Source organism: Simochromis diagramma, unplaced genomic scaffold, assembly GCF_900408965.1.
Source record: "Simochromis diagramma unplaced genomic scaffold, fSimDia1.1 OVJJ01000131.1, whole genome shotgun sequence".
NCBI classification, from domain to species: Eukaryota; Metazoa; Chordata; class Actinopteri; order Cichliformes; family Cichlidae; genus Simochromis; species Simochromis diagramma.
Window position 1 is genome coordinate 2,944,344 of NW_024387200.1, and position 25,793 is coordinate 2,970,136.

General features: G+C 38.5%; 1 protein-coding gene across 5 annotated transcripts; it reads left to right on the top strand.

Moving 5' to 3' along the window:
- Positions 1 to 83: 83 nt before the first annotated feature.
- Positions 84 to 13,832, top strand: prodhb (proline dehydrogenase (oxidase) 1b). Of its 5 annotated transcripts, none has more exons than XM_040050658.1 (14): positions 94 to 780; positions 1,607 to 1,815; positions 4,795 to 4,829; positions 4,927 to 5,076; positions 5,224 to 5,288; positions 5,367 to 5,483; positions 5,661 to 5,734; positions 6,245 to 6,326; positions 7,057 to 7,149; positions 7,577 to 7,723; positions 9,060 to 9,235; positions 9,931 to 10,029; positions 10,136 to 10,224; positions 11,226 to 13,832. In XM_040050658.1, the coding sequence occupies exons 1-14, from the start codon at positions 436 to 438 to the stop codon at positions 11,414 to 11,416; spliced, it is 1,872 nt and encodes a 623-aa protein (XP_039906592.1). In that variant the 5' UTR covers positions 94 to 435; the 3' UTR covers positions 11,417 to 13,832. The 5 variants fall into 5 exon arrangements, 4 of the variants coding, with proteins under 4 accessions (XP_039906595.1, XP_039906593.1, XP_039906592.1 ...); XM_040050660.1 differs by having other exon boundaries at positions 98 to 497; XR_005698678.1 differs by lacking the exons at positions 10,136 to 10,224; positions 11,226 to 13,832 and adding an exon at positions 9,404 to 9,591 and having other exon boundaries at positions 84 to 780; positions 9,931 to 10,031.
- The last annotated feature ends 11,961 nt before the right edge of the window (positions 13,833 to 25,793 follow it).

The following is a 25,793-nucleotide window of genomic DNA, read 5'->3' on the forward strand; positions in this document are numbered from 1 at the left end:
AAATACCAATATAGCTTATTTTAATGTTTTAAGTTATATCCTAAGAAATTGCCATTTAATCCATGAGTCTAACACAGTAAACAAAATGTTTATTAGGAAAATACCTAATGTGAAGTGGAATGTAATACAAGCATTTTTTTTTGTACCTCTACACGTCATGGTAATTCGTGTTTTCTGCGGAAGTTGACAGCGTTGCCAATTAAAAAAATACCCACAACAACGCAACGTGCTCACAAAAAAAAAGAAAAAAAAACGGGATGCGGGAAACTTCGGGAAGGAAGCCGTGAGTGCGTCACCGTCTCAAACCACCAACCAAGTGATGATAGTGTGCCCGTTCCGGCCCGAGTTTGTTTACAGTTGGGCACGCGCAACTAGCAAACACTATTGGTGTGCTAGCTTCACCTCAGCGCTGATACCCGGGCCAGCTATCCGCTGATGTCTTACGTCAAAACCGTGCCAGCCCTCAAACGGGCGAGGGCGGACATCCACTTTAAACGGTTAGTCTTAAACCGAGCATTACGTTGCACCGTGACCTCCAGTTCGACGGCCCAGACGGAGCATGACGGTGTCAGAAGCCGCGGCGGGTCAGAGTGTCCCGGACTGTCTGGGAGAGGAGGGAGAAGGAGAGAAGGCACCGCCGCCGCCGCTGCTAATGAGATCTCCGTAGACTTTGAGCAGACCCGGGAGGCTTACAAGAGCAAAGACTCATTAGAGCTGCTCAGAAGTTTGGTGGTTTTCAAACTTTGTTCATATGACTTCCTGGTTGATAAGAACAAAGAGGTAATGAGGCGCTATCTCACCGCGCAGCCCGGCAATTTAACATGAAGTCTGTTTGTTAATGTGCCTTTAGGTGTTCAGATCACTTTCTAATTACAGTTTTTTAAAAATAAAGTTGAGCATAAATACTGAATTCTATGTGAAATGTTCGCATAACAAGCAAATGAGATGTCACAATCAAAGAAAACAGGTGTAAGCAACTCACTGGACGATAAATTGTATAGTATAATACAATATTATATTATATACTATATAATACAATTTAATTGCTACTATGTTATTTTTTACTAATAGATATAGCATTGACAGTGATGTTGACAATTTCTTTTCAAACAATATGGGAATATTCCCATTTATGTCAGCCATAAGTAGCGTTGAAGGTAAACAAAAGTTCTGTCAGCTGATCAAATCTGAACCATAGGCTGTATGTAAAGTAATGTACTGTAGGCTATATATGTTCTCATATGAAGACGGGCCTAACAGTTTCCGCTCCAGCCTTAAATGCAATGCACACCTCTCAAGTTGCAACCTGTTTTTCAACTATCCAGTCCATGTTACATAACCTCAGCTGTCCTGTTATTGTAGTGTACTGTTAGCATACAGGCTGCTGTATAAATCTATCAGGGCACAAGGCAGTTTCCATTCATCTAAGACTTTTAAGCAAATGTGTTATATACATGGGAGTAGAGTGCATTAAAACACATCCAGCATGGCACACATATTTACATAATCAATGGGGACGATGTAAAAGACATGATGAAAGCCCAAAACATATTAGAATTACTAATCAGAAATGTAATGTATGTAATGTCCTTCCCTTTTTGCCCAGGTAATGGATCTGGCTAAGAAGATTCTAGGCCAGAAAACCTTTGACCAGTTCATGAAGATGACATTTTATGGTCAGTTTGTGGCTGGTGAGGACCACAATGACATCAAGCCACTGATTCAGAAGAACCACTCCTTCGGCGTCGGCTCTGTCCTGGACTATAGTGTTGAGGAAGACATCAGTCAGGAGGAAGCGGAGCGGAAAGAAATGGAGTATGAAAATTCTATTGCTTTACTTAATAATACAATAGACTCAACCCCGTTACAGTGATAACCATTGTTGCCTCACAGAAGGAAGGTTTTGGGTTTTGACATGCTTGTTGCCTAACGTGCACATCTTTGGGCTCAGGTTTTTATTTCCACTGTCCAAGGACATGCACCAGAGATGAATGTGTAATTCTAAATTGGTTGAAGGTTTGGAATGTGTTAGCATGGGTAATAGACTGGTGCCCTGTCCAGACTGTTCTTTGCTTCCTGCCCAATGTCAGCTGGAATAGGCTCCAGCCCCCCCACACCTCACCTTTGTAATGTGTAATACCTTTGACCTTATCCAACCACATCTGGTTGGATAAGGTCAAAGGTATTACACAGTGATGTACCAATATATTAGGCAGTATTTGCTTTGCCGACTGCCATCAGCTTATTAATTTTAAATGACCTTCAACTATTGCAGTGGCTGATATTTGCTGTGTCCTAATAATGTTCTAGTCTTGATTTCTTGGATCCCTTGTCCCCAATTTGTTTGTTTTCACACCTGTACTGCAGCCCTGAACGTTTATCAAAACAACCCAGTGGAGCTGTATGTGAGAAAACAAGTGGTTGACGCAGCTGAATTGCACATTTAACAGTTTTTACCCTGCCAGCGCCCTGGTAAAATGTCGGTGTAATGTCTAATGCACCCATCTGAGAATAGAACAGACAATTGCTTACCCATGCAGCAGCTCTCACCTAAACCAAAGTGAGTAATTTCAGTTTTATGAACACTTCTGATTGGTATTATCTCCTGTTATGCTGTACAGGATGCAGGGCAATTGTGGACAGTGCCCTGACTTAACTTAACCTGGAATTCATTTGTGAGAACAGCTATAATGTGGTGAAGGAGCAAATAACTCAAAAAATTTATTTCTTGATAATGATTTTTTCCCCTGTTGCACAAAATGGGGAATACAAAAAAAAATCATCTATACCCTTTTTTATTTACATATCAGTATTGACCTAGAATTTCACAATTGGTTCAGGCCCAAAATTGCATGCAATTACTGTCAAAGACACATTGAATTCAGGCTATGCTTGTCTGTATTACACATATTACAGATTAAAAAAACAAAACAACACAAAGCAAAAGCACATTTTTTGCATTTTCTTGTAGTTTAATACCAAATATAGATGTGTTTTTATTTTAGCCAGGAGGTCGATCTTCTTTACACCATGAATTGCTGGCATACTTGTGGCTTTCTAGTGTGGAATTGGCTGGCTGAAGAGAATTTCTCACTTGCTAGGTATTGCCTCGTGCAGCTCGTGTGACGGGATTCCTAAGTGATCTGTGAGATGATGTAAACTTGGACAACAGTGCAAACTTTTTGCAAGCAGTATCTCTGTGGGCAATAGCAGGACTTTTACTTTAGTTTCAGCTTTGGGCATTCATGCATTATGAGTAATGCATGAGTGCCATTTTGGTCCCCTTTGGAGATGTTCCAGAGACAAATCAGTAGAGAAAAGGGAATATTTTGATTCCTTTTTCTTTAAAGTAAAAATGACAAATGTACTTGTCAGATATACTTAGCAAAAAAGTTAATATTGAGGAAAAAAGACTGACCTTTTCTAACTCTCAGAATTTCTCTAGTTTTATAAAGCTCAGATGTGATGAATAAATGGGGCTACCTCTAGTCAGGTATCTTATGGTTAAGTCTGTTGACATAGAGTGACAGCTGACAGTGATAACATCTTGAGCCAGGCATAATTTTTTGTCATCCTATGACATTCTGAAAAGTGATAAAACTTCTAGGTAAGCTCTTTGCTATAAACTCCCTTTTATTTTAACCGCATATATTTTTTAGACCTCATCACTAGTAACAAGATGTCATGGCACAGCTTTGATATCCTTTTTGTTGGGGGATGCCTGCTTAGAAACATCAAGCGAGGTATCAAATCTGAGCCTAGAAAGATATTGTTTGCCAAACATACACCTTCAAACATTGAGACTGTAGGACAAGGCACATTAAGCCAGCTTGATCTGAGACAGCAGGTTTGACAAGCTCTCCAGTCATATGTCAAGATAGCAACAACATTAGTCAGTTTCTTCCAAAAGAAGGAAGATACTGTATAAGGAACAGAAGCAAATCCTAGCTTGATGTTGAACGCATGATATTTACAGTGACAGCCTTTGGATGTGTAGACCATCTATACTAAAAATACATTCCCAGTTTTACACTTTAGATTTGACAAATGCACGCTTTTGAAGGCTTGCATGCTTTTTAAAGCAGCTGGGTGCCAGTGTTTTGTGCTGGCGATAAAATATATCCCAAATGTGACACAGAGAGCGTAACACAAATGTTATTTGACACTGTCCACTGAAGCTGTTTAATTCAATTTAATTTTTGGAGATTTGGCGTCTTATTTTTTAGGGCTGAAAATCAATCAATAGTATCTGAACGATAGCAAAAAAATTTCTAGGAAATAGTAAATCTCTCTTATTTTTAAGCATAAGCAGATTGTATATAAAACACTATCATGCAAGGGAAGGACAAAAGAAAAACACAACATTTAAAATAGTACACTTTTAGACTAGTCAGATGGACTCCATTGTAGATTTTGCTTTTAAAAAGAGTCCCTGTCAAAAGCAAGCAAAGTTAAAAGAATATGGCTCCCTTTAGTTTTCCTGGCTTTGAAGCCTCTTGATGTCTCTGATGTCCAGGATGCTTACTGTTTAGTCATCTGTTTGGTTACATGAGCTCCCCTGTGCCTTATGATGAGGGGGGAATAGGTCAAGTGTGGAGCGATGCTGCAACTCCCCTCTGCAGAGGGTGAGCAGCAGCAATTCAGCAAAGCATCAGTAAACACAGTTGCAGCCTCGAGCATGCCACTGCCACAAGACCACAATGTTCACAGAAAATAGTGCAAGTTTTCACATTTTTGAAGTTGCCTAAATTCATGACCATGATCTTTTATCCTTTCATATAACTTCTGTTTTAGCTCATGTGTGTCTGCTGCAGAGAAAGAGAACATAGGTAAGCTGCCTTATTTTTTTCCCCCTCATTTGTGGACAAACTGTACTGTGAGATGTAATCAAAAGTAATGATATGCAAATGTGTTTTTCACTCACAGGCAAGGACCACAGAGAGAGAAAATATCAAGCGCACAAACAATTCAGCGACCGCCGTGGGGGAGTGACCGGAGCCCGCACATATTTCTATGCTGACGAGGCCAAATGTGACCAACATATGGAAACCTTTATCAAATGCATCAAAGCGTCTGGTAGGCAAACACAGGAGAAGCCACACTTGTATGTGTTTGTATTGAAGTTGTAGTCTATGACACCCGACATCATTCTATCGTACCATCACACTGTTATCTTTAGCTATTTGTCATTTCATTTATTTTAACGTTATGTGCCACTTGTAGGTGGGAGTTCAATGGATGGTTTTTCTGCCATCAAAATGACTGCACTAGGACGACCTCAGTTTCTGGTAGGCACTAAAGAGCGATGAAAAAGTCAGTGTAAGCTTTTAGTTTTGCTGAATGACACTACTTTCTTTCTACAAAAGCTCCAGTTCTCAGAGGTGCTGGTGAAATGGCGGCGGTTTTTCACCTTCCTAGCGTCACAGCAGGGTAAAGATGGCTTGGAGGCCTTAGAGCAGAGGCTGGAGCTTACACAACTGCAGGTAGTATCTTTTTTCTTTTTCCATGTTTTTCGCATTGATGAATTATGGTGGTACTTGTGTAATATGTGCTAAACATGTCAGATAGGTTTTACATTTCCATAAATGCACAACTGGGATAATGCAAGACATGTTTTTAGTGTGTGTTGTGCAGAACTTTAAATCTCTGTATTCTCATAGGAGTTCATGACCAAACTGGGTGCAAATGGTGACTTCTATGGCTGGTTTACAGGAAGGAAAGAGGACTCGACAGGGTAAGCGAGACTGGACTTCTCAAATAGTTATAAAAGACGTGTTGACACAGAGAAATATTTCATTAGTTGTGAAGCAGTTTTGCAGAAGAAGTAATTCATGAAAAAAAATTGTATGGAAATTTTAAACTAATATTAATTTCAAAAAGTAAATTAAACTAAAGAAGATATTCTTAGTTCATGCATTTGATAATTTATTTTATACAATGTTTAATACTATAAAATACGATCCCTTTAATATATGTTACTACTTCTAAAAAAATGGAAGAAATAATCATCACTTTCCTTTCTGCTAACCTGACAAAATTCGGCAAGTAATAAAAGTAATGATTAATAATAAAAAGGGGGTAGCTATAAATATGTCTTTGACTTTAAAAACATAATTATCCACAAAGTGGCCTGTAAGACAAAAAAACAAAACAAAACAAAAAATATTCTGGTAACAAAAAGATACTGGTAATAGTTTCACCAAAACCCTGTTCCTGTAATACTTTCCATCCTTTTTCCTGACAGATGCATTGACATGCTTGACTGGAACAGCCTAATAGATGACAGAACAAAGATATCGGATCTGCTTGTTGTTCCAAATGTAGAGGTCAGTAGCATAGAATCCTGAAAAAGAGAGAGATTTTTTTGTTGGGATACAATAGATTAAAGAAAACAGTTTTCAAAATTAAGAAACACTTTTAAAATATATTTCTACCATTACTCCTTGGAGACTACAATTGACTTAGATAATACTGCTCCAAGTTTGGCATGCTTTCAGGTTGTAGCAGGCAGGAGAGTTTTAAGTGTCAGCTGCGCCTGCTGAGCTAATTCTGACTTCTAAGCAATTCATTCAAATGTACTGTAGCTGCCATAGGCTGTTGTTATTGATCCAGTTATTTTTGTTCCCTGTTGTAATATGTTCATTTCAGAAGCAACTGGAAAAACTGAAGCAAAATTAGTAATTAATTGTGATGACATTTAAAATAAGGATTTCATTACTAAATGGTCATTTGCTCTCTGGCTGCTATAGTGAAAATAAAGGGCTTTTTGCAGTTTAAATGTTCTTATCTGAAGTTATTTTACTATAACCGGACCTTGAACACAATCAGCTCAATTACACTGCAAATAGTAAACAGCCATTTGGAGTTTTATTTACGTAAAAGTCTGCAACCTTTAACTGCAGATTTTCTGCATCAGTCATTGGAATTTCTAGGGTGAATGACTTAGCCCTGGGTTAAGAAGAAGCCATAAAGTGGGAAGACTAATAGGTGTCATGCTGTGTGATATTTGGTTTATTAGTATCTCACAGTGGATTCTCTCCTGGGTTGTTTTCATAGCTAGGTAAGCTGGAGCCTCTGCTGGGGAAGTTCACTGTAGAGGAGGATCAACAAATGAAGCGGATGTTACAGCGTGTAGATGTCTTGGCGAAGGTAATTACATACCAGCCACAAGGACTGATTACCATACATGAACATGCCCACACTTAGAGGCAATTTGCTGTTTAACTACTATGAATAAACACCTATAGATCAACTATATGCGATTAGTAAGATGTTTTTATGTGTATCGGTTAAATGAGATTTGTAAATCTTGCAAATACGATATAATTCCCATAAGTATATAGCTACTATAGTCTGTAAAAGCTGCACTGGAATAATTATAATAATAATTAAAAAAAATTACAGGGATTATTATTATTACTGTGTTTTAATGTCACAGTGTTAAGAATCACTGATTCTTTTGTTTCATTTATTTAATAAAAAAATGTTCATTAATTCAACCTTGAAAACTATTTTAATGAAACTCTAGGATATTAGATGATATTACACCAAATTAATGAGATCTTTCATGTTTCAGCATGCCCTAGAGAGTGGTGTTCGTTTGATGGTGGATGCAGAGCAAACCTATTTCCAGCCAGCCATTAGCAGACTAACACTGGAGATGCAGAGGACCTACAACGGAGAAAAGCCTGTCATTTTCAACACCTATCAATGCTACCTAAAGGTCGGGGCCTACAGCGGGCACAAAAACAGATCTTCAAAGCTGCAAACTTCTACTAATGTCTTGCTTATTCAAAATGTTTCTGTGGTGAATGGGAGGATTGTTATTGTCACTGAGTGATTAAATCCATGTTCTCAGCTCACAAGAAACCTCAAGTTTTGACAATGTGCTTCTTTAGGTTAGTAATATATTCAGTGTGTTTGAAATAGATCCAATGAACAGTTGTTGAAAATAGCTAAAAAAACCCCAAACAAATAAAACCAAAACAGATGGAGATTCCTCTCTTTATTAATGAGATCCATTGACACAGCCGTTGTAATTTTTATCGAAGAAAACATGCTGTGACAGGTCCAAATGCCAGCATGTAAACAGATTTCTATTAGTCAGCCAAGCTGGGCTCGAAAGAGTGACGCGACAAAGACGAGAAAACAATAGTGGTGGAAATATGGTGATTTATTTTTTGTGTGCTTTTTCTCAGCATTATTATTATCATTATGATATCAAAAGTGCATAGGTTCATAATAGGTTCATAATAGTTGTATTTTTAGAATATTATCTGTTGGTTACAACATAACTACAAGGTTTATTGTGAGTGTTTTATTTTTTATGTTGCTGGCATTTACAGTCATGAAAAAGAAAATTTTCACAGAGCTATGTGCAATCCTGTGAAAAACCAAATACTCCTCATAGTTCAATAGTTTATAGAACCGCCTACAGGAAAAACTTGAAGTCATTATTTTCTGTATGACTTCTGCAGTCTCTCAAATCATTTGGAGGAATTTTTAAACATTTCACTATGCGGTTGTTGCTTTGGTTCACTAGTGGGCATTTGTTTAGGCACAGGTCTCGAGTTGATTGAGAGGTTAATACCTTGATTCTTATAAAATATTTTCTTTTGTCCTTTGCATCCAAGCTAACTAATGAGCTCATATCTAAAATCCTTCCGCATACGTAGAATACAAGGTGTCCAGGTCCTGTGGCTGCAAACCAAGCCCAAATCATCACCCTCGGCCCTGCCATTGTGCTGATATGCTGTGGTGCTATACATCATCTCCACATTGGACAGTTGTTTTGTTTTACAGAGTTTGTCTTCCATAGTTCTTTTTTTGTTTTTTTACACGTCATTTTATTTATTATGTAAAGGTAGATAGGACAGGTAACCCAGATTAAGTTGACTAATCCTTCTGTAAAAATAAAGCAGGTATATCATTGCACATTTCTACTTGTAATAAACATGGAAATGCGGTCATCTCTGTATATAAAACACGTTTTAAAACTGGTACCTAAACTTAGAGGACTTGATTTTCATGAATTGGTGCTCCTCCTTTTTGTTCTGCAGGAGGCCTATGACAATGTAACTATGGATGTAGAATTGTCTCGACGTGAGGGTTGGCACTTTGCTGCCAAGATGGTGCGTGGGGCCTACATGTATCAGGAGCGAGAAAGGGCCAAAGAGATTGGATATGAAGACCCTATTAACCCTGACTATGAGTCAACCAATAGGATGTACCACAGGTAAGAGCCAAGGCTTGTCAGTCTGTTTGTTCTGCATAAATCTACACATGTAGAGTTTGATTGCTGTTAGCCAAGCTCTCATTTTTCATATTCAGAGAGGAACAGTCTGCTTACTGTAGGTTTTTTTTTTTTTTTTTAAATAACAGAATTAAACTGTCAACCTTTTAGGCACCGGTTAACACCACAGAGGACACAGTCTTTTATTTGGAGTTACTGCAGTCTTGTTCTTATGGCAACAAGCTTTCGTCTCAAGAGTTTGAGAAGATTTTGATGGAATAATGTAATCAATGAAGAAAAAACTCAGGATGCTTAATTGGATACAGTATAACATGAGGTGGATTCAGAACATGCAGATGGTGATTATGAATATGTGTATTAATATAGCCTTACTAACAGAGAAACAAATGAACAGGGCCAGATTTCTGTTTACATACTGTGAGTACTTGATGTTTATAGAGATTTTTTATGGAGTATAGGTTTGTAAAAGTAGTCCCACACCTTACAATAAATGTGATCTGCTGATGAAATTGATTTATTTCAATGTGCCATGAAACAGTGTAAGCACAATAGAATAAAAATGCATATTTTATAGTGAACAATATAAAAGAAGTTACTAATTCCTACTTGAAAGACAAACAAACCCATTATTATGACTACCTAAATTGTCCCTGTTGTGTGTCATGTATTTGTGCAAGGTGTTTGGACTATGTGTTGGATGAGATTGCACTCAACAGAAAAGCGAATGTAATGGTGGCTTCCCACAATGAAGACACAGTGAAACACACCTTAACAAGGCAAATTTTATGCTGTATCCAGTAACTTGAAACTTAAAACTATAATTCTTTCATACAAAATTGCATCTGTATAAACATGCTTATATTTTTATCTTCTCTCAATCAGAATGAATGAGCTGGGTCTCATTCCCACAGAAAACAAGGTATACTTTGGTCAGCTACTGGGCATGTGTGATCAAATCAGCTTCCCACTGGGTAAGAAAAGTACAGAAGCAGAAATACACAACCATGCAATGTCTAGGTACCAATCTGTCTTGTCATAAATAGTAAGAATAATTTTGACAGTGCCAGCCAGACAGGCCATACACCCTGTGATGCTTTCAACTCTGTCATAAGACCTTTAAGTTGCACAAACGTACCTCACAGGCCCCAAGGAGTGCACATGCAGAAGCCAGTCTGCATGACATATGAGCCAAGACACCTCAGTATTGAACAGTCCTCTTAACGAAGTGCCTCTGCTGGATCTCAGCGCTTTGTTTGTCAGTCAAAGCTAGACATAGTGGCGGCAGGCAGTTGTCTGTCAATGTGAGGCTGAAGCTGACATGGCCTTGACCAGTATTGATGTAAACAGACAGGCATGTGTTTCTTTGTTGCTTTTTTGAGGGATGGAGCTGCCAGCACTGCTTTTGAATCCTGGAACAATAAAGAAGTTGTTTCATAAAATAAAGCAGACTGGAGCTGAGACCCATATTATTTGTCCATCACTTACTGCACCAAATGTACCTTAGTTAGTTTTTATAATTCAGTTTTCAGATAAGCTGTTACTCAGGATGTGCTTGTCAGGACAGAGTTTATTGTATCATGTTATAATGTTTTGGATGGATTAGTTAAAACAACATTTATTTCGTCAGAGCTAAAGAGTTAAGCCCTGGAAAAGCAGTTTCACAGTGTGCGAGCCTAACTGACAGACGAGAGGAAATCTTCAAATAGAAATGCTGTAAACTGAGGATGTCAGTGCAAATACTGCAGTCTTGTCTGATTACACAGATCGTAGCAAACATTCAGTGAGAGAAACCAATCAAGATGATGCTCATGCTGTGGTTCTATAGAGTTTGTCCAATATAATCTGTAAAAAGTATACTCTCCTGTCATTTAAACTAGTCAGTCAAAATGATATTTTATGAAAAGGAATTTCATAATATTGAAATAGTTTTTGTCTACATTTATCAATCCCATTTTCTTTTGTTTCACTCCAGGCCAGGCAGGCTTCCCTGTCTATAAGTATGTTCCCTATGGACCAGTGAATGAGGTAATGCCCTACCTGTCTCGGAGAGCACAGGAGAACCGAGGCTTCATGAAGGGGGCCCAGAAGGAGAGGGAACTGCTTTGGAAAGAGCTGAAACGGAGACTTGCCTCTGGAGAGCTTCTTTACAAACCAGTGTACTGAAAAGAACAAAAGATTTAGTAAAGATTATTGAGGGTTTCTTTATCTGGTTCTTTGGTTAGTGTCCATCATCATAGCTGCCTGTGCTGTCTTTTTTAAGCACATCTCTTGTTTTAATCTATATTTTGAAGTTTTTATTTGTTTTTTTTTTACTGATGGACTATTTACATAGGTCACTAGTTTTTCTTTTTCCTACTAGTGTTTTTCAGCATTCTGCTCTTGCAGGATTTTATCCACCTTCACTCCATTCACTCCTTCTGTTCTGCACCTCTACATCCATAAGCATTTCTCATTTTGTTTTCCCACTGTCTGTAGAGCTCTAATATCCATCATATGGGCACCTTTACTGCTCCAGAAGGACTTCCTAAAATGTCTACAAGACTGGGCTGGGCATCTTTTTTTATTGCTCTATTTATTTTCAAGGAGAACGGGAATCATAAGAATAACATGCTTGATATAAATGTTAGCAAAGTAAACTATATAGGTATATCTACCGTATATGTGCTTCTCAGTACTGTATGTTTGTTTTTGAGGTTGCACTGACATTTTTAAAACAATACAAGTTTATGTGTCATGAAGAAGTATAACTGCCTCATCAAAGCACATCTCTCTTCTTCATCTTTGTTATTATATTCACTAGGAGAAGTTATATTTTTGCCCACAGTATGTGTTCTATACTCAGGCTGAAAGTTTCCCCAATTTTGGTCAATTCATGTCCAAATCTTGATTTTAAATCCAACTCTTAACTTAATTCAGATCAATCCCAGATCTCTTAACCATCTGTCTGCTCAGTCTCATAAGTAATTGTTATAGTTTTTAATTCTTGATCAATCTTTTTGATGATGAGCTTTGTAACTGTAAAGCAAATACAATAATATCAACAATAATTTCATCCTATTAGTCTTAAAAGGTTGATTAGGCATTTTCTTGGCTTTATCACTGAAGTGTATCTCCGTTATAGTGTCCTACCTATTAATAGTTTTCTTCCCTTCCTGTGATTGTGGTTCTGTTTCTATGGTTAATAGGCTGAGTACTGATGCCATGCTGGTGGAGAAGTGAACGTTTAAATCTGGGTCTCTGTTATAGTGGAATTGTTGAGGCTCTTTCTCGTTGTTTGTGGCTTGTTGATGTGGGCACTTTCTGTCTTGTTTCTCCATCTTGACTGATCTACAGCATGCCCTTATCCATATTGGGGTGTCTAGAAAGCAAGCTAAATCTGGTCTCAAGAGGCTGAAAGCCCCCTGAATCTGGCATTGATATCTGTTTTTCTGGTCTGTCTGACAGACTGGACCTCTTACAACAAAGATACCTCCTAGCATGTTGGAGCACTATCTATTACATTAGACAACTCTGTGCAATTCTGATTTTTGACCATGTAAATATGTTTAACTCAGATTGTATTTGTTGAATTTGAATCTTACCAAATATGCTTGTGAAATTGCTAAATATGTGAATATAAAGTATGTGAAGTCATGCTTATTTTTGATGTCCTTGACGGAAATGCTATAGCTTTGAACTGTTTGTACAGCTTGAGTTGTTTGAGGTTTTAATTTGGTGACATATTCTGCTTGGTTATTGATGCGCAATTAGTATTTGAGTCAGAGGGTAACCAAGCTTCATGATAATTATGGCCTTGTCATTTTATGAGAGCAGTCGGTGCTCTGTAGACCATCATTTAATTACCCATGATGCTACGCTCAATACAGATCACAGAAATTGGATGCATTAATCATTACTCAGAAGAAACTTTAGTGGCTGTTCAGTTTTACTGAGGCAGAGCACCGCAGAGGTGTCACTGTTGCTGTGTTCTATCAGTTTAATTAAGAATCAAGTCTACTTTTGATGTAAGATGTGCCGTTGAGTATACATTTGCCAATAAATCCCTTCTTATAGGGTAGTGGAGTTTTTCTGGTTAGTATGAGTAGATTCAGAGGACACATTAAGAAGTGAAAAATTCTACCCAAGTTCTAGGTCAGCAAAGCTCTAAGCACAGCAACAGTTCTCTCTACATCAAAAGCACACAAGAATGTAATAACATCAGCATAGACTAATTTACTTTATATAATGAATGTTGACATTGTATTATGCAAGATGTGATGTGTGGCATACATAACTGGCTTCTTTGGGCTCTTGTTTTTACCATTTTGGACCTAAGTTTGTGTCTTGGCTGTGGCCATTGGCTTGGAACACAACAGCCCAGGGTTTTTCAAATAATGACTACTTACACTGTGACAGGTTTTGTTTAAATACATACAGAACATCAATTTTCAGGGGTGTGACTTTGAAAAGTTTTGTTTTTCTGTAGAACAAAGGCTAGATTGGATTGTTGCCGCATTCTAGGCGTCACTTAAGCTCTAATCAGGATTTGTATGCCAATAGATAAAGTGACAGTATGGTGGCTTTGAGCCATCCAAGAGTATTATGTTTTGGTTTGTTTTTATCTTTTGAAAGCAAACTGAGAGATTAGTGGCTCACAGTGCACAAAATAGATAACTAGGCCAATGCACATTAACTTCAACATCTCTAATCATATCCTCAATTTTAAGATAATGTTAAAATTAAGAGGAAACTTCGGGGTAAGTGTGCAAAACTATATTGTAAATTATAAATAGTAAAAAAAGTCATTCTGAATGAGAAAGTAGGAAGAGTTTTTAATTTTTTTTATCTTTGTAAAATCCTTACATGCAGTTTGTCGTAACACCTGACACCTAACATTTACACAATTTTAATTGCCTGGGTCAGCCAAAAGTTGGCGAACCGGAAACGGTAAAATTAAGTTAGCTGTTTATAGGCTTAATTAGTTTGAAGGCCGATGAGTTGGCTGTGGTGTTTAAATTGTTTTCTTCTTCCATACAAATATTACTTAATAAAGTGGAAATAGAGAAAAGTGCAGAAAGAAGACTTCCAAGAATAGACAATAGACTCTATTTCCTGACATTGCACCATAATCACAAGATCATTTCTACATGGCCAGTCAGAATGACAAGCACAGTATAACTCAGCATCAGTGAAAATGCTGCATGACATCTTGTCAATATTTTATAACAACATCTGAGACAAAGTTGGCTCAAATGTCTAACAAGGAGGAAGGGCTGTTAACTTTCTGCAAGACACTGACATTTCCTGGTAAAATAATTGGCAATGCTTAACAAGAAGGTATGCATAAAATCCTAAGTAATTACAGAAACACAACAAACCAGAAACGTTGCTGCTTAGTCCTAATTAATGAATACCTCACACATGGTTCCTGAAAAATACTTAATAGGCTATGCTCTATAGTCTGCATCCATTTTACAAATGTACTTTGACATTGTATGCTTATTTGCTCTGTAGACGACCTTTAATAAATAGTTCAGTACATAACCCCTAGTGAAACAAACCAAAACTACCACACAGTGCAGTTAAAAAAGGACTTTATTACTGAGATACATACACACACAGGTGTCAGTCATCATAACAAACAAATGCTGCTGATAGTGTTTGTTTTTTTAAGATATTCATTATGATAACAGAACTATAGTAATAATAATAATACTACTAATAATAAATATATAAATAATAGGTCAGATGTTTTATGCAAAAGGATAATGAAAAAAACAAACATCAAGACTATAGTCAAACAGCCCCTGTTACGACTGTCTTAATGTCAGTTCCTGCGGACTGGCAACGTATTTGATGACACCGCCATGGACGGCCAGCCATTCGTCCTCGGCCCATCCCAACCCACAGACTTTGTTACCTGTCTAGTGATGTTTGTTTTACACAGGAGCATGTAGGACTGCCTTTTTGTTTAATTACAGTTTTCTTACGTTTTTGTTAGTTAGGGAGGTAAGTTGCTGTCGTTTGGTTTAATTCTTTTGAGTAGGCAAGTTTGATTTATCCTTGAGATAGGCTCCTTTTTGTTTGCTGTTCTGCTGTTAGGTCCACCCTAAAGTTATAGTCTGCTCCTTTCCCTGTTTTAAATCCACTCATTGTAAATAAGTCACCATCAAACTGTACTAATTGTGTGATGTGCTTCTTGGGGTCGGACGGGGATGGATCACCCTTATCTTATGGTCTGGCCACCCCTAGACGGTCCATAACAGCCCCCCAAAATTACCTTGCATGTCTTTTCCTAATCATTCATCATGTTATGCATTGATATAAAGGAGAATTCATAAGGACTTGAACCACACTGCTGTACTTACGCTACACTCTGTAGTAATGTTATTGACATGGGTCTGCTGTTGAAATGGCTCAAATGACCCAACTGGGTTGTGGAGGGTTAGTATCTTGCCCAAGGATATTTGGCAAGTAGACTGGGATTGAACCACCAGCCATATAATTAATAGGTGATCTGCTCCACCACCTGAGCTACAGTTCCCGCTGGCACGCCTTACATAGAAGAAGCAGAGCCTAGGGTCGAGGGGGATGATGTGCCCATCACTAGAGGTGAGGACACTGAGGTAGTTAAACAACTCCATAGGCCCTGGGGAAGATAAAATTCATAATTAGTTCCTTAAGGCCCTGGATTTTGTTGGGTTGTCTTGGAATTGGATTGGAATGGTTTTGCAACATCCATGGGATTGTGTTTCCCATGTTTAAGAAGTGAGAACAGAGGGTATGTTCCAGTTATAGGGTGCGCACTGGAGCTGGTCTATTTTGGTAAAGAGATTAGCATGAAAGCAAAACTGTCAATTTATCAATCAATCTACACCTGAACTCAGTTATGGTCATGAGCTTTGGGAAGGGAGTAATAATTGGACTAAAACCAATTAATAATAATACCAAAGTCTATTAACATACTAATACAGCAACGCTGCAGACATAACTAGTGTTAACTGAATTATGTTAAACCTTATATTCACTTTGAATATTCATGCATTTTAATATAGGTCATATTTATACAGAGCCTGTTTTTTAAGAATATTTTTTCACATGAGGCAACAACTTTATACTGAGCAGATTTTATTGTTGAAGCTTAATGTTTGTAATTCGTAGATTTTATAATAAAAGCTTAATGTTCATAGCTAACCTGCCACTGAAGGTTCAAAATATATCAGCTATTAATAGCATAAAATGAAAACCCCACTATTAACAAAATTTACATGATTTGTATGACTTGCTGGTGAAGTTGATTTTTAGTTTTCATGAAAAGTGCTTTGAATTGTGGAACAGTATTATCTTTTTTCCTTCCATAAAAGATGGTCCAGTGATAAGGAAGGCAACAAGGGAAGCACTGAAGGGAGTATTTCGTAAAAATGTAGAAGATTTGACCAGCTGTTCTTTCCAATGTCATGCAAATACTTCCATATCTTTTATTTGAGTTACATTCCTAAGCAAAATTAACTGTTCATCTGCAACCCATAAAAGAAGATACACAGAATAATGCCTGAAAAACTCTGGTGAGAACAAGACAAGCTGGGAAATGACACATGAAAAACTAGAGCTACATATAGAGGGAGGTTAACTGATTGGGATACCAAAAAACAAATCATTATTTTGTACCGATACGCTATACACAATACACTTTTGCATTTATTTCTGTGTAATAGTCTAAGATAGCTATTATGCCTGAAATTGAAAACATCTTTCGCTTTTGTATATATCATCACTGATAGCAAAGAACTGATATATGAAGATTGAATTACATAGCAAAATATATGGATAGCATGAGGTTTCTGTTATCCAGAATTAGTATAAGTGGGTATAAAAATGAATGAAGGGATGGATAGGCAAGCCTGGGGAAATCAGCTTAGACTAAGAGCTAATTCCCAGTCTGGCATATATTTAAAAGTGTTGGTGGACAACACTGAGTTTCAGCAAAGTTTTGATTGTGAATGTCTCCAGCTGCCTCTGCTGTCTTTGCTGCTCATCTGCATAATGTGAATTTATTGCAGTCTTACCTAACATCACCACCTGTTCTATCAACCCATGTTCATGCTCACAGCTATTTCCCCATGGGCAGCAAGCACCAACAAACCATTTTTTACCAAACTGCGTCCGGACGACGAGCACTTGTTTGTTTTTTCTTGAAAATTATCTAAATCTATGAGTAGTGAAATCGTTGGCTGACCTGACCAACCAACTGTTGGTTAGTTCTGTCTTTGTTCCGTTGGCTCTTTAGTGACATTTTTCCACTACTTTGCTTTTCATCACAGATGGAAATGAAAGGAATCTGTGTTCATCACAGCTACTTAGTGAGAAATATGATGAATCACTGAGCTCAGTTGACCCTAGAGCCCAGACCTTGTCCCACACTGAAGGAATCCCCCCTGGCCTCAGTAAGCTCTGATGTGAACCAGTGAGTAAACAAATGAGTCGTAAACACAACAGATGGGACCTTCGATGACTAATTTCACTGGCCCATATAAAGTGGCAGAAAGGGGCACATGATCAGAAACACTGAAAAGAAGGGAGCAATGGAAAGTTTGTGTTTTTCTGTCTTGCCTGCTGTCAAGTTTGGATCATGGAAAACACTTTTATTTCACACACCAAAGCATCGCGTCTTCCCGCTTCCATCGGTGTCATCGCTGCGCTATCAAATTGAAATCACAAAAAAAAAAAAAAATCATCTCCTGAGTGGATTTGTGTGGCAGAGTGTCGGCCTTTATCGCAGTTTTTATGACAGGGGGGGGATGAAAATTCATGCAGATAACATATCACACGCCTCACACATCGCTGAAATTAATTTTTTTTCTTTCAGTCACTCTGTCATCACTGACTGGCTTGTGTTTTCAGTAATCTCATTTGGAGGCGAGTAAAGCTGCCCAGGAAGAATTAAAAACACAATGGCTCTGACAGCAGCCTCCAAATTCTCTCCCATAAAGTCACCAGTTAAGGGGGTGACTTGATTTCTTAGAGTTTACTGTTGCTACCATCTCCTCTTTCTCCTTTTATTCTGTGCCAATGAATGGCACCCATACATTACAGATTATTAAACCACTTTCATCTTCTCCCTTTGAGATGTATGCTGGTTTCTCTTTGTAAGTGATAAGCACGGTGCAGCACGAATGACTGACGACTGCATAAAAAAAAAGGAAAATTGGAAAGAAGATGGGAAGCTCTCTGTGTGTGTTGAAGAGGAAACTGCTTAGAGAATACCAACAGTGTGGAAAAGGAGCAGAGCAAGTGATCTGTCACAGCCACTGGCTTCACAGCCTCATTCCAGTACTTACCCTGAAAGCACAGATATCCTACTATTGCCTCTAACACACACACGTGCAAACAGATGAACACACTTGGTATTACCACACCTGCACATGCAATTATGTATATACATATAGGTGTGGAAGCAGGTATGGAAACAAAGTCACGCAATCGTGTACCGGCTGTGGGTTCACACAAATACTTGCAGGCACCCACACTTTTCTTCCCATCAGTTCCCACATCTATCAGTGTGGGGTGAGAGATGATTTGGAGCGGCTCAGTGTTTTGATCATTAGTTTGGACTCATGGAGTGCAGCAGCAGTGAAAAATGAGACTGCTATCTCATGGCCACCTGTTCTTTTAATAAGAAAAAGAACAATTCCCAATCACAGGATGGATTGAACCTGATGTCTGGGGTGTGTGTGTGTGCGTGTGTGTGTGCTTCCATGCATTAGAATTTTGTTCTGTCAATCTATGTGAAATCTACAACAGAGGTGGGATAAGGGTATTGCATAAAGTAGAAAAATCATACAGCAGAAACTGCATGTGTGAATATGTCATGTGGTAGACTCCATTTCTTTCTTACGCATCACTCAGTTTTTACACAATTACAGTTTTTCTCTGTGAAAGGAAAGTTTTGATAGTTACGTTGTTTAATATTCTTGCTCTGCCATGACATTATTCTAAAGGAAGCACTGATATTACAAATTATACATAAAATTACATTTGCTTTATTTAAAATCTTTAAATTATTTATGTTTCTACTTTTCTGGCCTCTTGTTCTTTTGTGATTTCTGACCTCTTGTAGAAAGAAAAGGAGATGTAGTGTGATGTTAATAATTGATTCCCTAAACTGCTAAGGCTAGAGACACTAGAGGTGACTGAACTCGATTTTGTTACATTGGTTGAAAAAATTATTTGACCCCCTTCTGAATTTGTACATTTCCTCATTTACAAAGAAATGAACGGTTTCTAATTTTATGTTAGTTTAGTTTTCATGGAGAGAGACAGTGTATCAATCATTAATAAGCTCCTCCCATGTAGTTTTGGGGTGATCTGCCACCTACCTCATGATCATTCTTACCCCATGAGCCAAGCTCTTGCTTGAAGCTTCAGACTAAGTGTCACTAATGGTTATTTCTTCCATTTCTGAATAATCGGACCAACAGTTGTCACTTTCTCGCTGATGGTCTTGCAGACCATTCCAACTTTGTGCAGGTCTACAACTTTGTCTTTGTTGTCCTTCGACAGCTCTTTGGTCTTGCCTATGGTGGTGAAGAGGTTGCAATGGAAGGAATCAATTCTGTGGACAGGTGTGAGATCGGAAGTTTCTGTAACTGATTGATTGTAATCTGTCTGATGGGCACAAAGCCAGCACACAGTGTAAATTTGTTGCGGGTTGTACGAGATCAAATACTTGTTTCATTCCAGTAATTAATTTAACTTTAATGTAGTTTTTCTGGATTTTTAGCTGATATTTTCTCTCTCTATTAAAATGAAATTACCATAAAAAATATCAGATTGTTCATTTTTTGCAAGTGAGCAAATGTACAAATTCAGTAGGGAATTATTCCCCCCACTGTGTACAAAATTGTGTCCAAGATCTTTTTATAATTTGTACAGTGAGTGAGATATTTTTCATTCCCTATAAAATCCCCCACATACTTGTATGCAGGTTGTTTGATGATACATGTTTATATCTTTTTAGAGAAAGAAGCATCTTAACAAACAAACACAGCATGGTGGCTCTTGGTTTGGGGATCAAATTAAAGTGCCAAAACAGTAGGAGGAACTTTTACGTGACCAGTGATGCTGAGAGCAGAAGGAGTGCAGGGGATAGACTGGTTATCTTGCAGCTCTGCAGTGAACAGACAAGCAGCGATCAACCAGATTGGTGTTAGGATTCGGTGGTGATAACACCGAGTTGCTTTTTGCAAGCAGTAGTTTACCATGTTAAACTGAACTTTACGAGTCTGAGTCATTTCCAAAATGGGGCTATTTCTTCTCCCCGCCCCAATCAGCATGGCTAGATACCAGGGGAAATAAGACATATTGCCCACATTTAATTGATGAAACCAATCTTTTACCCTCAGAGCCAGATCAGCTCCAGTTCATTTAGTAATCCTGTCACCTCTGTCTCCTTAAAATTATTTCTCTCTGTTTTTCAGCCTTTTGGGGAAATACTCACAAAACTACTCAGAAACTTTGAGAATGAACTGCAAGTTGCCTTTAGACACTATATTGTTGCGTTGAAGAAAAAAAAAAAAGAAAAACTTCAAAGCTACTGTTGGACAAGTGACCTATAACATCAATCTTTTGATCATGAATGTTTCAGTTTCGCCAGAGAGCATAATAAGTGATTTTTATCCGTTTATCCTACATCTTTCAGAACATGAGACTGGAATGGGGATTATGAAGGAAGAATCATTTTAAAAGTTTGGTAAAATACTTCATTCTGTATGAATTGGCAGAAAGCCACTGCTGGGTTTCAACACAGTTGAGGATTGCTTAAGGCAAAATATTGTTTGCAGATTTCGATAACCTTTGCATGTATCTAAATGAAAGATTTCTTATCACAGCAGAGCAGGTGAGCATAGCGACATTAGCAAACATCTGGCTTGTGCTGGAGTTTCTTGCGGCTTTGAGCAACAGCTTCATGCTGTCATTATAATCCACTGTGAGTCTCTGCAACCTGCCTTTTTTTGTAGCTCCAGATTGGCAGCATATGGGTAGGTACAAAAATGCCTTCAAAGATGCTGTATAATATCTACATTTAAGACCTAGAATATTTGATTCTGTGTATATCATGTAGCATTGTCTATCCTCATTACTTGAAACATCACAGATCATTTATTTCCCTAAATATTTCGTGTCATTACCCCTTCTAAAATCAGGAAATACAGTTTTCACTCACTATGGGACTCAGAAGTCTCTAAACATATAAACATTGCATCATTTTTCATATAATAATAATCTAAAATGCACACAACATGTTCATATTTAAATCCCAACCAGCTATAGTTAGTCCCCAAGGTCTGCCTGGTTTAATAACATGCTCTTAATAAACAGATAAAACACAGTCTTGTAAAATCTTATGCACCAAAAATCCAGGGACGCAAATAGCTAGCAAGATAGCAAGTATTATTACGTGGTACTTAAAATATCAAGGACCTCTTGCGGTGGTAGGCACATGCTCCTTCTCTCCAATGTTCAAGATCTAATTTTGTTCATTTTTGGGTGAGAAGGAGCAGGAAATAAAATCTGAACAGAAAGCTAAAGGACACAATTATGGTCTACAATGCAATACAGAATTTTATTGTACAGAAAAGGCTCGGAATATGAGTTAAATAAATTAGTTTCTATGATAAGTAAAACAAGTTTTTATGGAACATTTTAAACCACAAGTCCAATCTTTCATTGTGAAGAAGCTGTTTTAAGGGATACGGCAGATTCGTTAAACGGAGTTGAACAGAAGAGCGATTGGAGGTGAGCTGAGAGCCTTGTCAGCAGTATTAACACACTTGATCCTAAAATATGAATAATTGCTTGGCTTATTTTGGGATGATGAGTCAGAGATTCCCTCCCTATTCTTATGCAACCACAGGCGGAACGTGAGGTGGCAGCTTATGAGAGCTCCAATTTTGTGGGTAAGTCTGGCACATCTTTATTGATTTCTTCTTCTCCCATGTGTTTATGTAGGCTCCACTACATAAAGAAGGCGTGTGAAGGGGAACAAATGGACATCTCATCCGTTCTCGTTCAGTGTTTAACACCCACACCTTGACTGAAGCCTCGGTGAGATGATTTCTATATGAGGAGACTGAACCCACACGTTTTTGCCTCTCCAAATGCTCAGTAGGGGTGAGCCTTTGGATGTTCGCCCAAGAAAAACACTCTACCACAGAGGCAAACACCAGGGGGCAGTAGTAATCTTCAAGCCCCCTCAGTGAACCTCGACCCAGCTGTGTGTACGCGTGTGAGAGAAAGGGATCCTCAGCAGCATCTTCTCCACAATCCTCAGTCCTAAAAAGCCTTTTAAAAGGCTGTATGAAAATTCATCGTGCTTTCAAACTGACCTATTTTAGGAGATTGGTTGCTTAGCTTCTCTGAAATTTTCCTCTTTTTTTCCCCCACTCATATTCTCTCTTATCATGATGAGGATTTTGAGAAGACAGAGGAAATATTGGCAAGTTGCTGGAGCAGATTTAAAAGCAACGGAAGCAGGAGCATGGTTTGAGATTGCCTGTGCTAAAAATAGAGCTGTAATACCCAACGTATCTCTTATTTTCCATGAATTGCCTAAAGAACATATGGCAGTTATGCACCCACACACAGCCAACATCCACACACACAGAAATATTACACATTATTCCTCTTCCGTTCATTTTTTTTTTTACTCTTTTATGCCTTTTCATAAAGCTTTTTGGACAAGCAAAAATGCCACCATCACTCTGTGGTAGCACTCCATTTCAGGAGAAACGCACGTAGTAAACAAAGTAATCCCCTCCTCCATATTTTAAGGATTAATATCATATTTATTCATAAGCTTAGCGGGAAGACTGCTGTCGTGCCTGTGAAGGGACACTTAAGCTACACACATTCACAGACGGACATGCGCAAACAGCCATTAAGTGTCATGCGGGCCGGCTCGAACACACGTGTCCTTGTCTTCTTTTCGTGATAACATGATGTGTGGGTGGCAGATTGATTTGGTCCAGCGAGGGAGCGAAACAATCAGATCAAAGAGGAAGTTAAAGTGAGAGAGAGAGAGAGCAAGAGAGGGAGAATGAGCAAAGGGGAAGGGAGGACGTTGCGTTGGGGAGGTGAGAGAGCGAGAGATGGAGCTCTTCCACTTTGACTTGATAGATTTAACTCTCATTCAAAGAGACAGTCTTATGACACATGGGAAAGAGATTCGCTTTTCTTTCCTTTTATCTGTGCCACTAGCATCTCTTCTATGTGCACAACCCACTCATGTACACATCCATTTTTGTAAAAAACACCTGAAACTCTGCTGTCCACACTCTCTGCTTTTCTGCACACAGAAACTCACAAACCTCTAGCACTCATCTTTCCTGCTTCCCATACTTCTCCCCTTCTTTTCTTTCAGAGGTGGCTCCAGCTAAAAACCTCAGGGCTCAAGGGTTGCATTAGGGAGGTCCACTGTCTACAGTCCCCAATCACTGAGCTGTACGAAGGGTTTCAGGACACCACTATCTATCTGATTGCCTGTGTGATAAAAGAATAAAGCTGTTAGAGGATGAGGATGAGAAGAAGAAGCAAGAGGGGGGTGTCACCATAACAGTCTTTGGGGTGCCATAAGTTTCCCTCCCTCAGGGGCAAGATTGTGCGCCTCCGATTTCCCTGCATGCTCAGTACCCAGACTGATAAGTCCAGGCAAAGTGTGGGGTGCTTCCAGATAAGTGCTTGTGCGGTATCTTGGTGACATTTTGTTCATGACTGTGTGAGAATGGTGTGTTTATTGTGTGTTTGCTTGTGGTCCCAGGCGAGGATTACCTTAGCACTCATTATCACTCATGGTGAAGATCATCATTACAGCCCTGCTGGCCTAGCATGGCTCCCCTACATCCCTCCAGTAGCTCACTGCTAATACCCACACTGCTCTGAGACACACTGTAGGCTGCGACTAGCAGCAAAGGGCATATACTGTACATAAAATGAGAGCGTCTGATGCTTTGCTTCCATCAGGAAAAAACACCAAATATTAGCCATAAGTGAAACACAAACATCCTCTGAAAGCACGTGCGTTGAAAGCCTGCAGATGTACGACTCTGTTGGTATTGTTTCATCTGAGTGAAAGCTGCTTACAAGCTGCTCCAGCGGTTTACAAATCTGTCTCTGGAAAACAATTTCACTTTCACAGACCTCCCTCTCCCTCACACCCATTGTTCTCAGTCTTCTGTTTCCCAAGTGGGCATTACAGCAAGCTCACCCCTTGATCTCACTTTCTGGATCAAATTCATTCTTCCGTGATAGCAGCTGCATAGCAGATTAACTGCTTTGTTATGCAAATTGTTAATGTGCTGAAGTTACTACATGTGCATGATATTGATCATATAACAAGTAAACTGCAAACTGAAACGTTTGAAGGCAGAAGGTCAGAAATATTGTGTGTCAAACTCCAGCTTTAATCGTTACAAATAAAATCCCAAGAATAATTTAGAATTCATGAGGCTATAGTTCACAGATCTTTCCAGTTTTTATTTAGACCTCTGAAGGTTTTTTTTTTCTCCTCTGCTCAGCTCATTACCAGCAAACTTTCAGGCTGATTGTTGCCTCTGTCCACCCACTCTGTCTTATTAAACCCCTCTTCTATGTGTTATGTGTCTTATTTGATTTGTCTTTTAATTTTGCTTCTTTGATTTGCTGGTGTGAAATTAGCTCTTACATCCTGAACCACCTTTCCACTGCTACGTTTTCTGTAGCTTTTCAGTTTGACTCAATTGTTCTTTCTCACAAAGATTTGTTTGTTGGTTTGTTTGTGGAAATTCACTGAACTCTGAGTTCACGTTCTTCATTTAAAAGGTGCTTTGAACAATAGGCCAATGATGCCAGAGCTAGACACTTCTCCGATCTCCAATAATAGATGAAATCTAAAAATTTTCCTTTGATACTAATAGTAGTTTTATTATTTCTGCATCACCTGCTGCAACTGTTTTCTCATGTGCAAATTGTAATATTTTCCTTTCATTGGAAATAAGATAATGAATAATCAAGACAATATTATCCCACGTAATTCCTACACTATGCATTTCAAATCTTCAGAAAATACTTACATTCATGAGTGAGATGGAATAAACAACTCTATGAAACCCCTAGTTTGCCCCATATGGCAATATGCCTTTGCATATTTTGCCTTTGCAGTCTCAAAACAACCCTTATCTCGAAGTCGTCTTCAAACTTCAAAACTATGCGAATCGCAGTATTCTGATCCACTAACAGCAAGCATCTCTGGTTCAGCCATCATTTTCCTTTTCTGTCTCTCTTTGTGTCACAGGCCAGAAGGCTAGTACGTGGGAGTGGAACCCAAAAGCAGACTCGATGGACAAAACAAGATGATATTTAACAAGGTTTTATCGTGCACAGGAAACATGTACAAAATGCGACAAGAGGAATGTAGCAAGGGTCTCTGACACAGAGGAGAGGGCGGTTAGATCCAGAGCTGTGGTGCGGATGGCCGAAGGTGAGTTTAATCGGTTCGGGCTTACTTGCAGGTGGGATGTGAGAGGCT